The following is a 12,632-nucleotide window of genomic DNA, read 5'->3' on the forward strand; positions in this document are numbered from 1 at the left end:
TTTTTTATTGGAATAAATTTGCAGAGATTTCAAAAAAACTTCTTTCACGTTGTCATTATGGGGTATTGTTTGTAGAATTTTGAGGAAAATAATGAATTGAATCCCTTTTGGAATAAGGCTGTAACATAACAAAATGTGGAAAAAGTGAAGCGCTCTAAATACTTTCCGGATGCACTGTATATTTGACAGTGTACTTTACCCATATTTAAAAGACAATAGTGGTAATTATGAAATTATATATAAATTTGTACTTAAATCCTACTTGAGTTAGTCAAAAAAGCACTCTAAATTAAACTAAAATACATTTTATTATACATTTATTTACATTTTTATGGTGACCTTAGTAACACTGAAATGTTTCAAGCTGAAATGCTGTATATTTGTATTATGAGAAATGGAAAAACTAATTGATCCTACATTGTACCTTATTTCAGTGTAAAGTTCCTTTGGAAAGGTTGTGCATAAAAATGCAGCCAATCACATGTAGTCTAGTCCACTAATGATATTACATCACTGTGACCCCACAGCACTATGAGCAGTCCAAACTCTTCAACTTTGTTATGGACATCCTGAACATGATCTTCACTACGCTCTTTACTGTTGAGATGATCGTCAAACTTCTGGCTCTGAGACCTTACGTGAGACTTGCAGGACACTTTGTTTCCTCTGTCACTTCACTTTTCGTTTTGCTCCAATGGTTTGATAACACGTCTATATGTGTTAGTGCCTTTACGTTTGTGCTTTTTCCTCTCTTTCCTTGCTCTCTCTCTCTCTGTTTTGGATTATACAGCACTATTTTATAGATGCTTGGAACTCCTTTGATGCACTTATAGTGGTGGGCAGTTTGGTGGACATCATGATTGCAGAGTTCAGTGTATGTAGCTATTATTTTAAAACTTTATCTGATCTGAGAGATTCCCATGCATGTGAACTTTTGGTGTGACAATGATTGCACTTAGATACTATTTGTTATCTTAGACACACACTCACTTATCAATTTCTATCATGTCACATCTTATGTTTCCTGCTCCCCTGTGTGCGTTTGGAATGTCCTGTTACTGGTTCAGGGTGGAGGCGGCCATGGTGAGGTAAGAATATGCCAGTCATTTTATGAATCAGCTAAATAAATATTCATATCTTGCTTGCTTTATATTTATTGTTCATCAACAAGAATTTGTGATCAATAAGAATTTGCTGCCAACTTGCTTCCGTTATTTTTAATTACCAAACTTCCAACTCAGAAAATAACTCCCTCTGTTAATTAAAGGGATCATGAACTGCATTATTTTATTATTTTATAATGTTTCCTGGGGTGCACTTATAATGTTAGTATGATTTTTACATCAAACATTTTTCCTACCCTGATTTTAGCCCTCTGATTCGAACGCTCTGTTTTAAGGGGCGTTTCTGCTGTGAGACTTTAGTGTAAATGCCCACTGCTGTGATTGGCTAACATCTTTGCATATGAAAATAATAGGGGTGTAACGATACGCTCAGGTCACGATACAGTACGTATCTCGATACGGAGTACACGATACGATACGTATCACGATATTTTGAACAAAATGAAACAAACAAGATTTATTAAAAAAACATTAACAAATTTCAATAATTTTCCTTGTCCATACAAGATCACATTTTTAAGGTTTAATAAAAACCTTCTGTATTGAAATTAACAGTTGAATAGGGCTGTCTGTCACTGAAAAAAAATGTTAAATTTAACATGAACTTAGAATTATGAATCGGGGCCGTTCACATATCGCGTCTAAAAACGTGTGGAAGGAGCGGCTGCACCGCTTCTCCTTCTTTCCAAAGCGCTTGCGCTCCCGTGGTGTCGGTCGTTGCTATGCAACCATGAACTGAGCTCTCCAAGAGGATCAGGATGTTTCTGCAAAGGATAAATGATTTCTAGCCCTTGCATTAGTTTTACTACGAGATATATTGATGGAGATAAGATATAAAAACCACCCTGTACAGCTATGATCAGCTGTTCGGCTGAGCTTTTGATGTTTTGTTACGGAAAGGCCATAGCTGATCGGTTGATTCTTGTCACACGACCTGCGAAGTTGAGAATTGCATGCGCGTCAATCCCATTATGAGCGTGCCTGCCGCGCGGCTACATTTGAAAATAATAACTGACTTGCACGTGGAAAAGACGCAATATGTGAACGGCCCCACAGAACTTCTTAAAGCAAAACATCGCAAGCGTCTTTTGCTTTTCTGTGAGCACAGCTGTTGCTGTGCACTGCGGTGAAAGAAAGCCATGACTTTTCTCACGCAACCATGCAAGAGACTGACATGAGAAACGTTTAAACCTGCTTGCAAGATTCAATGTGTGCCAGAAACACTTACTGAACTAGAGAGCTGATTGAGACACACCATCTACGATAAATCGTTACACCCCTAATACTTATAGTAATTTAAAAATGTGGTAGCATTGGATCTGGACAGGAAGGATAACTCTGGGAGTTGGAAGGGGTGTGTCGCGATTCTGCCTTTTCACATCGCGATACAGGTTCGTGGACCTGCGTATTGCGATTTCGGTTTTATATCGCATATCGTTACAGCCCTAGAAAATAACTAAGTATTACATGTGGAACTCTCAACAACTTTTAGCACATTTTTACTATTACAGTTCTCAAGGTTTACTAATTGTGAAAAGTGTTGATTATAGCATTATATTGAGATTGTGGCATGAAAGGTTGCAGTGATGAGCATGTAGCCGATCACAATAGTGACACAGGCACAGCATCGTTTTTTTTAACTTCAGGCTCTCTGCAAATCCAGTGCTACAGTGGTAACAATGTAGAAGTATGCGTTGATCTTCTTCTGCACAGGCTTACTTTCACCTATCTATGATGTAATAAATAGGCACATTCCACAACCAGTCCTATTCTGGGCTTGGTTTAAATAAAACCAGTTTTTGGACTAACAAGGAAGCTTTCAATTCTGAAACCTACATTATATTCTTGTAGTATGATGACTTGTTATAAGTCAAAATCTCAAGGAAAATTTGTTTTCTCAATTCATGACCCCTTTAAGACACTGTGGTGTTGCTTATGCACATTCATCTTTTAAAAATATGATCTTTCCGACATGACTAACACAAGTTCATGGTGCTGTTAAGGTGACATTGTATAGAAATTTGCATAAAGAAACTTTGGTCCTGGTTCATGTGGTGACACATAGAAGGTTCTAGAACAATTTCATTTATTTTAAACATTTGATTGTCTTTTCTTGACCATTTCCCAGTTTTCCACATTTTCTGACCCTTAAACTTAAACAGGCTGTCAGGCCTGGTATAGTTTTCATTGCCTGTCCCTCAACAAAACCTCAACTGCATTATATTTTGACTGCTTCACAAAAAATTCATGTTGAAATGTGCCACTGACATGATCAAGGACCTTGTTAACTGGACTTTTTGATATTATACATTAATGTTTTGTATGTCCTTCTCTTTCTCCACTTCAAAAGGGGAAAGATGGGGAGAGCGCCAAAGTGTCCATCACTTTTTTCCGTCTTTTCCGAGTTATGCGACTAGTCAAGCTGCTCAGTAAAGGTGAAGGCATTCGAACCCTCCTTTGGACCTTCATTAAATCTCTACAGGTGGGAAATTTAGAAAACAAACAAGCTTACTAGACTCCCTCATTCTCAATTCCCTTATTTGTATCATGTCTCTCTGCTTACCTTCAGGCACTGCCATATGTCGGCCTACTCATTGCGATGATCTTTTTCATCTACGGTGTGATTGGAATGCAGGTGGGTTCATCTTAATACGATGTCCCCTGTACAATGTACTGTCTTATTCCTCTACTCACTTGAGAAACGTTCCAGATTGGGAAGTTTAAACTTTCTTTGCTGTGTTTCCAGACATTTGGGAAGATAGCTATAGACGACAACACTGAGCTCAGTCGGAACAACAATTTCCAAACCTTTTTCATGGCTGTACTGCTGCTTTTCAGGTAGGAATACAGCAGGCTTAGCCATCTGGTTGATATTTGACTTTGATTGGATAATGATCTGCTTTTTTTCTCTGGTTAGTAAATGGTTTGAAGTAAAAGTTTGTTGCGTGTCTTCAAACCCAGATGTGCAACGGGTGAACAGTGGCAGCAGATCATGCTTGCAGCACTGCCAGGGCGTCGGTGTGACCCAGAGTCTGACATTGAGCCAGGGGAGGAGTACAGCTGCGGAAGCAACCTGGCGTACCTCTATTTCATCAGTTTCTTTGCACTCTGTGCCTTCCTGGTAAGGGATAAAACATCAACAACATTGTCTCCCAAAAGTTTTGCATTCCCCCCAGAAACTTTGCGTTCCAGTCCCAAAACTTTTCCATTTGCATGCATGTTTGTCTGGAGCTGGTGTGCTGTTGGCGACTAACAATGAAATCTTGCTTGTATACTTGTGTATTGTATATTCATTTTTTGTTCTTCCCTGTCGTTCGTTCATCATCTTTGGTTTATTTCTTCCGAAGCATTATTTTGCTTCACTTCAGCTATGATAAAGAGACATTCACTCTTGCATTGCATGAGCAATGAAGGGAGGGGGGTGTGTAGGGTTGCCAGGTTTTCACAACAAAACCCACCCAATTACTACTCAAAACAAGCTCAATCGCAATAAAAATCGCATTTCGGGAGGAAAAATCGTTTTTGGTGGGGTTCCCTTAGTAAAATTCGCATTACAGAGGCTAAATATCATGTTATGTGGGGTCGCTTCAACCCACGGCAACAGTGTAGCCCAATTCTTGGCAACACTGGGTGTGTGTTTATTTGGGTTGATTTCAAATATCAGCAGTGTTTCTTAGAAATTTAATTTGCAAAAGTTTTGCACTCTCTTGCTGACTGGTGATTGAAATGATATGAAGTGGGAGGAAAAACTTCAATGCTTTTTCTATCAAATGCAATGTTTTTCGGGGAAATACAATACTTTTGTGAGCAAACATAAAGTTTCTCAGGGAACTATATAACTTTCAAAAATCCATCTCTGAAAATAATAAACAAATTTGTTTATTGATTAATCTGCATTTTCTCAGATCATTAACTTGTTCATTGCTGTCATCATGGATAACTTTGAGTATCTGACCAGAGATTGGACTGTGCTAGGCACTCATCACCTTGATGAGTTTAAACGAGTCTGGTCAGATTACGACCCAGAAGCCACGTAAGTGATTTCACACATCCACATACATTGTGTCTGTTTTTATGAGAGCATAACTAAATCCCACAGTCTTAAATAAGTATGTAAATTACATTTATAAATACTATTGCATCTCTTTGCATCAGGGGAAGGATTAAACATCTAGATGTAGTCACCATGCTGCGCAGAATTCAGCCTCCGCTGGGCTTTGGAAAACTCTGTCCACATCGAGTAGCATGTAGGGTAAGGACATTTGGATTTGTACTTTAACTGGTGAACAATGAAATGAAATGGCTGAAAAAAAGTCCTGTATACTTACATTTTAGTGGGAACCCAAGCCTCCAGGCTTCAGAAATCATTCTAATATGCTGATTTGGTGCTCAAAAAAACCTTTATTATTATCAGTGTTGAAAACAGTTGTGCTGTTTAATATTTTTGTGAAAAGCATGATACATTTTGCTTTCTGGGTTCTTTGATGAACAGAAAGTTTAAAAGAACAGCATTTATTTGAAACAGAAATATTTTGTAACAATATAAAAGTCTTCTTGATTCATTTAATACATCCTTGCTTAATAAAACAATTCATTTTTAAAACCCCAAATATTGAACTGTAATATATGTAGAGACCAAATTATCATAGAGACTTGTGAGGCCCAGTAAACAACCACCTAGCAACCACCCAGAACACACTAACAACTTAGCAGTGTCCTGGCAACCATTCATATCTACACTTTTCTGTTTCTCTCTGCCCATCTCTCTCTTTCTCTTTGGCAGAGACTGGTTGCTATGAATGTCCCTCTCCATCCTGATGGCACTGTGTCCTTCAATGCCACCTTGTTTGCTCTTGTTAGAACTTCACTCAAGATTAAAACAGATGGTGAACTTCTGCACATACATACAAACTCACTAACATACAATACAATACACTTACTTCTGTCAATTCTGACATGTACAAGTGAGAATGTTGTGAGTAACTGCTTCCATAAATTAAACTTTTCTATGGAAAAGTATGATACTTGTTGATTAAAAGACTATGTTGTATGATTTTTGACAAACACTACAGCAAAAATGAAGCCTTTATCTATGCTAAATACAGTAATACAGTACCTTTCCGTTCAACACAGGCCCCATTGACCAGCAGAATGAGGAGCTGAGAGCTATCATTAAAAAGATCTGGAAACGCACTAAACCCAAACTCCTGGATGAAGTTATACCTCCCCCTGCAGGTATAGTATGTCTTATAGTCTTTACATGCTTAATGTGGACAGCCATCACCATATATATAACACCAAAATCCATCTCTCTATGTTTTAGGGAATGAGGTAACTGCAGGAAAGTTCTATGCCAGCTTTCTGATTCAGGACTACTTTAAAAAGTTTCGTAAGCGAAAGGAGAAAGAGAGGAAGAAGAAAGGCAAGGACAAGTCAGCCTCTCTACAGGTAATGAATTATGACAGTTGTCTGAGTATGTGTGTGTGTGTGTGGTCTTTTCTTGACTTTTCATTTTTCAGTGACATCATGTCTAGTCCACACAAGACAAAAGGCCGTTTATGTGCAGGAAATAGGGAGTCATAGAATTAGAACTATTTCTGAGCATAAACAACATATTTGAGCAAGAAAATAACAGTTAACTTAATTTGCTCAAATGGACACATTCAAATAAATTAAAGCTGAATTGGGAAGCATAAACCTTCTTATTTCAAGTGAATCTTTTTTCTTCACTGTAACTCATGCTCATGTTATGTTGTTGTGCATGTCATTTCAGACGACCTCTTTAATACATTGAGTATTTTTTAAAGTAACAACAATCAATTAATGGAAATTTCTAAGGCCTCTAAATTATCAACATGATCAAAAGTTTCCTGAAAAACCTGTTGTACACAATCTACAACATGCCTTCTGTTTTCTCATTGATTATGCTTTTTAGTAAGTAAAAGGTCTTTTAATATTATTCTAAAACAGTCCACCTTCAAGTTGTGGTACACGTTTTGTTTTGTTTTGTTTTTCTTTGTTTATAAGGAAAGCATTAAAATACCATATTTTTAGTAATATTTCAAAATGAACACTTACTGAAATAAAGCAGCTTAGGTTTACTTGATTATCCATACATAATTTTTAGAAAAATCATGTTAAAATGTAAGCATCAAATATAACATAACAGGCTATTGAGAAAGTTTATTTAAATATCTCTGAATGACGATTACATTATATTTTTGCTCCCAACAATTAGAAATACAGAGCTTTGATCATAAAATTAAGAATTTAAACAATCTTACTAAGTCATAATGTGGGTGATATAGAGTGACAACTAATATTTCTATTTATTTTATACAAGTAATCTGCTATACTCTTATAAAGATCTCATTGATTTACTCCACAAGCTAATGGAATTTCATCTTACTTTTTGCCATATAAATATAAGCTACCAAATTGCATATTTTTGCTCAGTTTGGGCCTTTTTCCCTCCTTGAGTATGAGCTCAATATTCTCATACTACATAATTTTTGCAGCATTCTGTGCAACTCTAGTGCAGGTAGATTAATTTTTTTAGCATCACTGGATTTGACATGACTCTCATCTTGTGTGGTCCAGGCTGGGTTACGCACACTACAGGATTTGGCCCCAGAGATGCGTCTGGCTATGGCGATGGAGGATGAGGAAGTGCTGGAGGGGGAGATGATGGAAGAAGATGAGTTCTTCAGGGTGAGAACACTTGGGAATAGTTAATTGAGTGTGCTTTAAACTAACCGTCAGCATGCCAGATCAATAAACCGTCAATAAACCTTAATCTAAAGTGCCCCAATTATATTTTAAAGGTTCCTAATTTTGTTTTGGAGGTCTCCTACAATTGGTTTACATGCATCCAAGAATTCAGAATTGATTCCTTCTTTTGAAGAACAATAACTCCATTTATAATGCATTTTGATCATTGAACCTTTGCAGACCTTACATTTACATTCACAAACAGCTACATTACACAATATGTGAAAAGTAATGTTCCAAAAAGCATTATAGGGGCACTTTAAACTGTAAATATAAAATAAAAAGGGTAACACTTTATTTTACAGTGTCCTTGTCACACATTAGATGTACTAACCAGGGGCGTGTAGTTCATATAAGCTGCGAATGCTTTGCATACCTAAGCCATTCGTGGTTTCACTAATTAATATTAACACTATAAAAAAAATCCACCTTGTTTGAGGTGTACCATAAACCTTATGTGTTAAAATTTTGGTAGTAGGCCTACGTATGTAACTGTCCGTCATTTATTTATTTGCCAAACGACGGTAATTTTCTTCAAACCTGCCAGTTGCGGAGGTTTTGGGGTAAGCGGATCCACAGCAGCTTTGGCGCCTACGCTCTGTTGTTATGTATCGCATTCTCATTGGTTTGCTGTCAAATGGTGGACTTCATGCGTGGGGAAAGCTGTCCTCGAATCACTCACCCAAGTGAAAAAAATGCTGTTGCTGCCAGATCTCGATCAACGAAAATCACATTGTATTTGATACAAAATTAACTAAACTAAATCAAATGGGAAAAAAGTCATCACTAAATATATTTTCATAGTATTTTATTTTCTCCAAATGGTAATTATTTTTTCACGAAAACTGTCAAAGACAGACAGAACTACCATAAGTAGACCTACTGTAAATATCCAAGATTGTTAATTGATTGTCTATGCATTTGTTAAAGTTATCAATTTGCATTAGAATAGTAAAGATTAAATAATAATAAAGATTTTATTTATCATACTAATATTTATTATAATTATAATTTTACTTTTAAAGTTTTTTGATTTTAGCCCATTTATAATAGGCTGCTAATGTTTATTATTTTATACTTATTTTTAATTCTTAATTTAAAAAAGACTTCTGGCATACATTTAAATTGACACCTACCTTGGTGTTTCTAATTTGTCGTCTCTGATTAAGATCTGATGCTGTGTTCAAATTCGAACCTCATTCACTATTCCCTACTATACCCCACTAACTATAGTCCACTTGAGGGAGTGAATGAAAATGAGAGTGAATTTGGAAAGTAACTGTGCTGGAAGGGCTGCCACTTTTATATAGTTTGTGCTTGCTGTTTAATAATCATTTGAAACTTAAACTGGCAGCTCCAGTATTAAGATAAAAATATTTATCTTGAACTCTGTCATGGAAACTACGTATAAACTTTAATTAAACAATTTACTAATCACTTAAAAAGGAATTTATACCTGTATGATATTATGCTGTAGCCACATTGGACCAGTGTGGTTTGCAAAATGGATGGATGAATGATTTTACAAAAATACAGCATATTTTGCAAACGCCCTTTACTATAGTAAGTACAATTTGTTAGTTAATATCGCTCAGTGCTTAATTGTATAATTATACTGTAACAAGGACACTTAAAATAAAATGTATTACAACTGTATTAGTTACAACTGTGATTTTAAGGTGTCCTTATGCATTATAAAACTATATATAGACAAGTCTCACTGCAACTACAGTTAATTCTGTTTCTCTTGACATCTACAGAGTGACAGTGTCTTCAGTGATGCTCCTCCCACACCAGTTATGTCTACCCCCAGAAGCACCCCTATGCCCCCCCATCTGGACGAGACCACAGTGAGCATTGAGCGTCCACCTAGAATACGCAATGGGAGCTTAATGCTGGAGGAGGCCTTGATGGACTCCCGTCCGGCATCTGCCCTATCCGAAAACGAAGTGATAGTTGATCAGCCTCAGAGGTTGTCTCCCCTGCCCAGCAGGTGGTCCTCAAGTCACAGCAAACTCACCCCACTGTGGATACTGAATACCAACCCAAGGCAAGCAGCACACTAAGATAAGAGACAAAAGAATAGAATTATAACTGTATAATTAGAAGCTACTCTTCTAAATGTAGAGAACTCTAATGGCTTGATCTGTAGTCTCAGTACCTGAAAGCTGTTTAGAGGAATTTTGACTGAAGGATGGGGTATTTGGTCAGATTTTGTCCAAGACAAAACTTATTGGGTCTCATTCATGAAACATGAGCGGAACGAATTTTTGTGTAAATCGTGTGTAAAGTGGTTCTGGCGTAAATTTTCGGATGCATTAAAATGTTCGTATTTTCCAAATGTTAGTTGGTATGAAAGAAATCTACACCTGCTCCCAGCCACGCGTAAATAGTGCGTTTAACATCCGAACGTTTTGCTCATTAATAAGGCTGCATTTTAATTCACCTTAATAAGGTACATTACACAGCGTTTTGAAAAAATATTATATATAGTAATTACATACGTTTTTTCTTTTTACTTTTATTGTGAGAGCCAGTAATAGCATCTGCAAACGGAGCACTTTAATCAAATAATTAATTGATTTCAATAGGGCTGGGCAAACTAATGGCCCCAAATGGATGGCCTGATTGGAATTCATTAAAACTCACACACACATTTCACTATCACTTCTGATGTTTACAAAGTATTTGTGAATCAGGAGAAGAGATTTCGGGAAGGTCTCTTTACGCGCAAATCACTCGTAAATATACGAGTAAATATGTGAATATATGTTTCATGAATGAGACCCAATGTTTTAATCTGTTGTAAAAGGCCTGTAATTTGATAATTGTCAGTTCACAAATCGCTTTACAGCTTTCAGATGATGCAAAAACACATTTTCTTTGCAATTTAACATTATAGAAACTGAAAATACGGCAAGTAATTTTGGGGAGTTGCAATGCTTGCCAAGCTTGATAGACATGCCATGTAGATCTCATGCTCTCTAGTGTATTCTAAAATAGGAGTATGGCTGGTGTTTTCAACCTTTACAAACCCAGTAATCTCTCAGTCAAACCCAGTATAACCGTCAATTTTCTCAGGAACAATTTACAGTATCTTTCATCAAAAACATTAACCACCATTAAAACATTCTATAATACTTTCTTTCAGTTATTACTATTAGCAAATTAGTATTTTGAAACATCATGACCCCCTGGAGTAACTGCAGGGACATCTGAAAACCCCGGCCCTATGAAGTAACAGGTTACAATTTAATGAGATAGTTCACGCAAAAATTAAAATCCCTGACGAGTCGACTAACCCTATTGTAACAGTCTACTAACAGTCTACTAATACTCTACAACTACACTCAACTAACTCTCATTAAAGTTACATACAGTTTGTAGAATGTCTAAAGTGTAACCGAAGAAAAAAATCGTTAAATAATTAGTACTACTAATTACTGAAGAATTAGTAGTACTAATTACTGTAGAAAGTACACCAACATTCAAAAATCTGGGATCAGTCTGATTTTACTGTGAGAGTAAAGACATATAAATGTCAAATAAATGCTGTTCCACTGAACTTTCTATTCATCAAAGAATCCTGAAAAACAATAATGATGGTTTCCACAAAAATATTAAGTAGCACAACTGTTTTCAATATTGATAACAAGAAATGTTTCTTGAGCACCAAACCATCATATTAGAATGATTTCTGAAGGAACACCAGTGACACTGAAGACTGGAGTAATGGCTGCTGAAAATTTTAAATATAAAACAGTTCATTTTTCAATCAAATTTCTTAATAGTACTGTTTTGTTGATCAAATAAATTGTATGATAGACTTCTTTCAAAAACATTAAAAAAAAATCTTACCAGCCCCAAAACTTTTGAACGGTAGTGTTAGTGATACAGATTTGGAACGTCAGGAGGGTTGAGTCGAGTCAAGTCACCTTTATTTGATAATGTCAAAGCAGCTTTACAGTGATAACTGCCAAATAATTTTGACTGCACAGCAGCTCCAGAAGAAAATGGTATCATTGTCCTGCTTAAATAAATTCAGCATTGATTCATTCCGTTGTAAAAATCAATAGTTATTAATTTAGTTTATTTATCTATATATCAGCACTGGAGAAAACGGTGTTGTCATCGTGAGTTAGTAAAAGATGACAGAATTTTAATTTTCGGGTGAACTATCACTTTAAGGCACATTCACACCAAGAGCAATGTGACAACAAAACTATGTAGTCATTCTCGTGGTATGGCATAATGTAAGCAGAACACATTCCCAATTTGTCATTAACTGCTTTGTTTAGCTGCTGGTTGCTGCTGTAGCTTTTTAATGTTTCCTTTAACTCAGACTTAAAGTCTCAGCTCTGAATATATCTTGAGTGTCAGTACTGGACACATGGCTCAGTAGTCTTTTTCATATCAAAATATGTGGTGAAAATTCACACTCTGTGTTAATATGCTTTTAGGCAGTACATTGTAACATTTACTGTCAAAGTTAGGATTTTTGCCCTGATTTGCAGGGTGCTGCAATGTTATTTGCTGAAAGTCAGTCAGTCAGCAGATTTTGCAGAAAATCACAGTGTATGATGGGCACAGACTCTGATTTTTTTTAGCTTCAAACTCTTGATTCCATCCAGTCGGAAGATATCACATATGTTTGAGATTTTCAGCTGATTTTAGAATACATGTTGTTTTAATTTGTTGTGCATCTCCTAGCAAGGTCATTTCTGCATGAGTTTGTTG

The 12,632-nt window shown here is 36.3% G+C and overlaps 1 protein-coding gene across 1 annotated transcript in view; it reads left to right on the top strand.

The window, feature by feature from the left end:
- Nucleotides 1-12,632, top strand: part of cacna1fa (calcium channel, voltage-dependent, L type, alpha 1F subunit a) — a 39,968-nt gene that overhangs the window by 19,821 nt on the left and 7,515 nt on the right. Inside the window, exons 30-43 of the mRNA XM_067393983.1 lie at nucleotides 528-638; nucleotides 791-874; nucleotides 1,068-1,088; nucleotides 3,475-3,606; nucleotides 3,694-3,759; nucleotides 3,871-3,962; nucleotides 4,086-4,245; nucleotides 5,030-5,157; nucleotides 5,280-5,376; nucleotides 5,908-6,010; nucleotides 6,258-6,359; nucleotides 6,448-6,572; nucleotides 7,725-7,835; nucleotides 9,656-9,957. Of these exons, the coding sequence (XP_067250084.1) occupies nucleotides 528-638; nucleotides 791-874; nucleotides 1,068-1,088; nucleotides 3,475-3,606; nucleotides 3,694-3,759; nucleotides 3,871-3,962; nucleotides 4,086-4,245; nucleotides 5,030-5,157; nucleotides 5,280-5,376; nucleotides 5,908-6,010; nucleotides 6,258-6,359; nucleotides 6,448-6,572; nucleotides 7,725-7,835; nucleotides 9,656-9,957 (1,634 nt within the window). The remainder of the gene's footprint in view (nucleotides 1-527; nucleotides 639-790; nucleotides 875-1,067; nucleotides 1,089-3,474; nucleotides 3,607-3,693; nucleotides 3,760-3,870; nucleotides 3,963-4,085; nucleotides 4,246-5,029; nucleotides 5,158-5,279; nucleotides 5,377-5,907; nucleotides 6,011-6,257; nucleotides 6,360-6,447; nucleotides 6,573-7,724; nucleotides 7,836-9,655; nucleotides 9,958-12,632) is intronic.

This window comes from Chanodichthys erythropterus, chromosome 9 (genome assembly GCF_024489055.1).
Source record: "Chanodichthys erythropterus isolate Z2021 chromosome 9, ASM2448905v1, whole genome shotgun sequence".
Lineage (NCBI taxonomy): Eukaryota > Metazoa > Chordata > Actinopteri > Cypriniformes > Xenocyprididae > Chanodichthys > Chanodichthys erythropterus.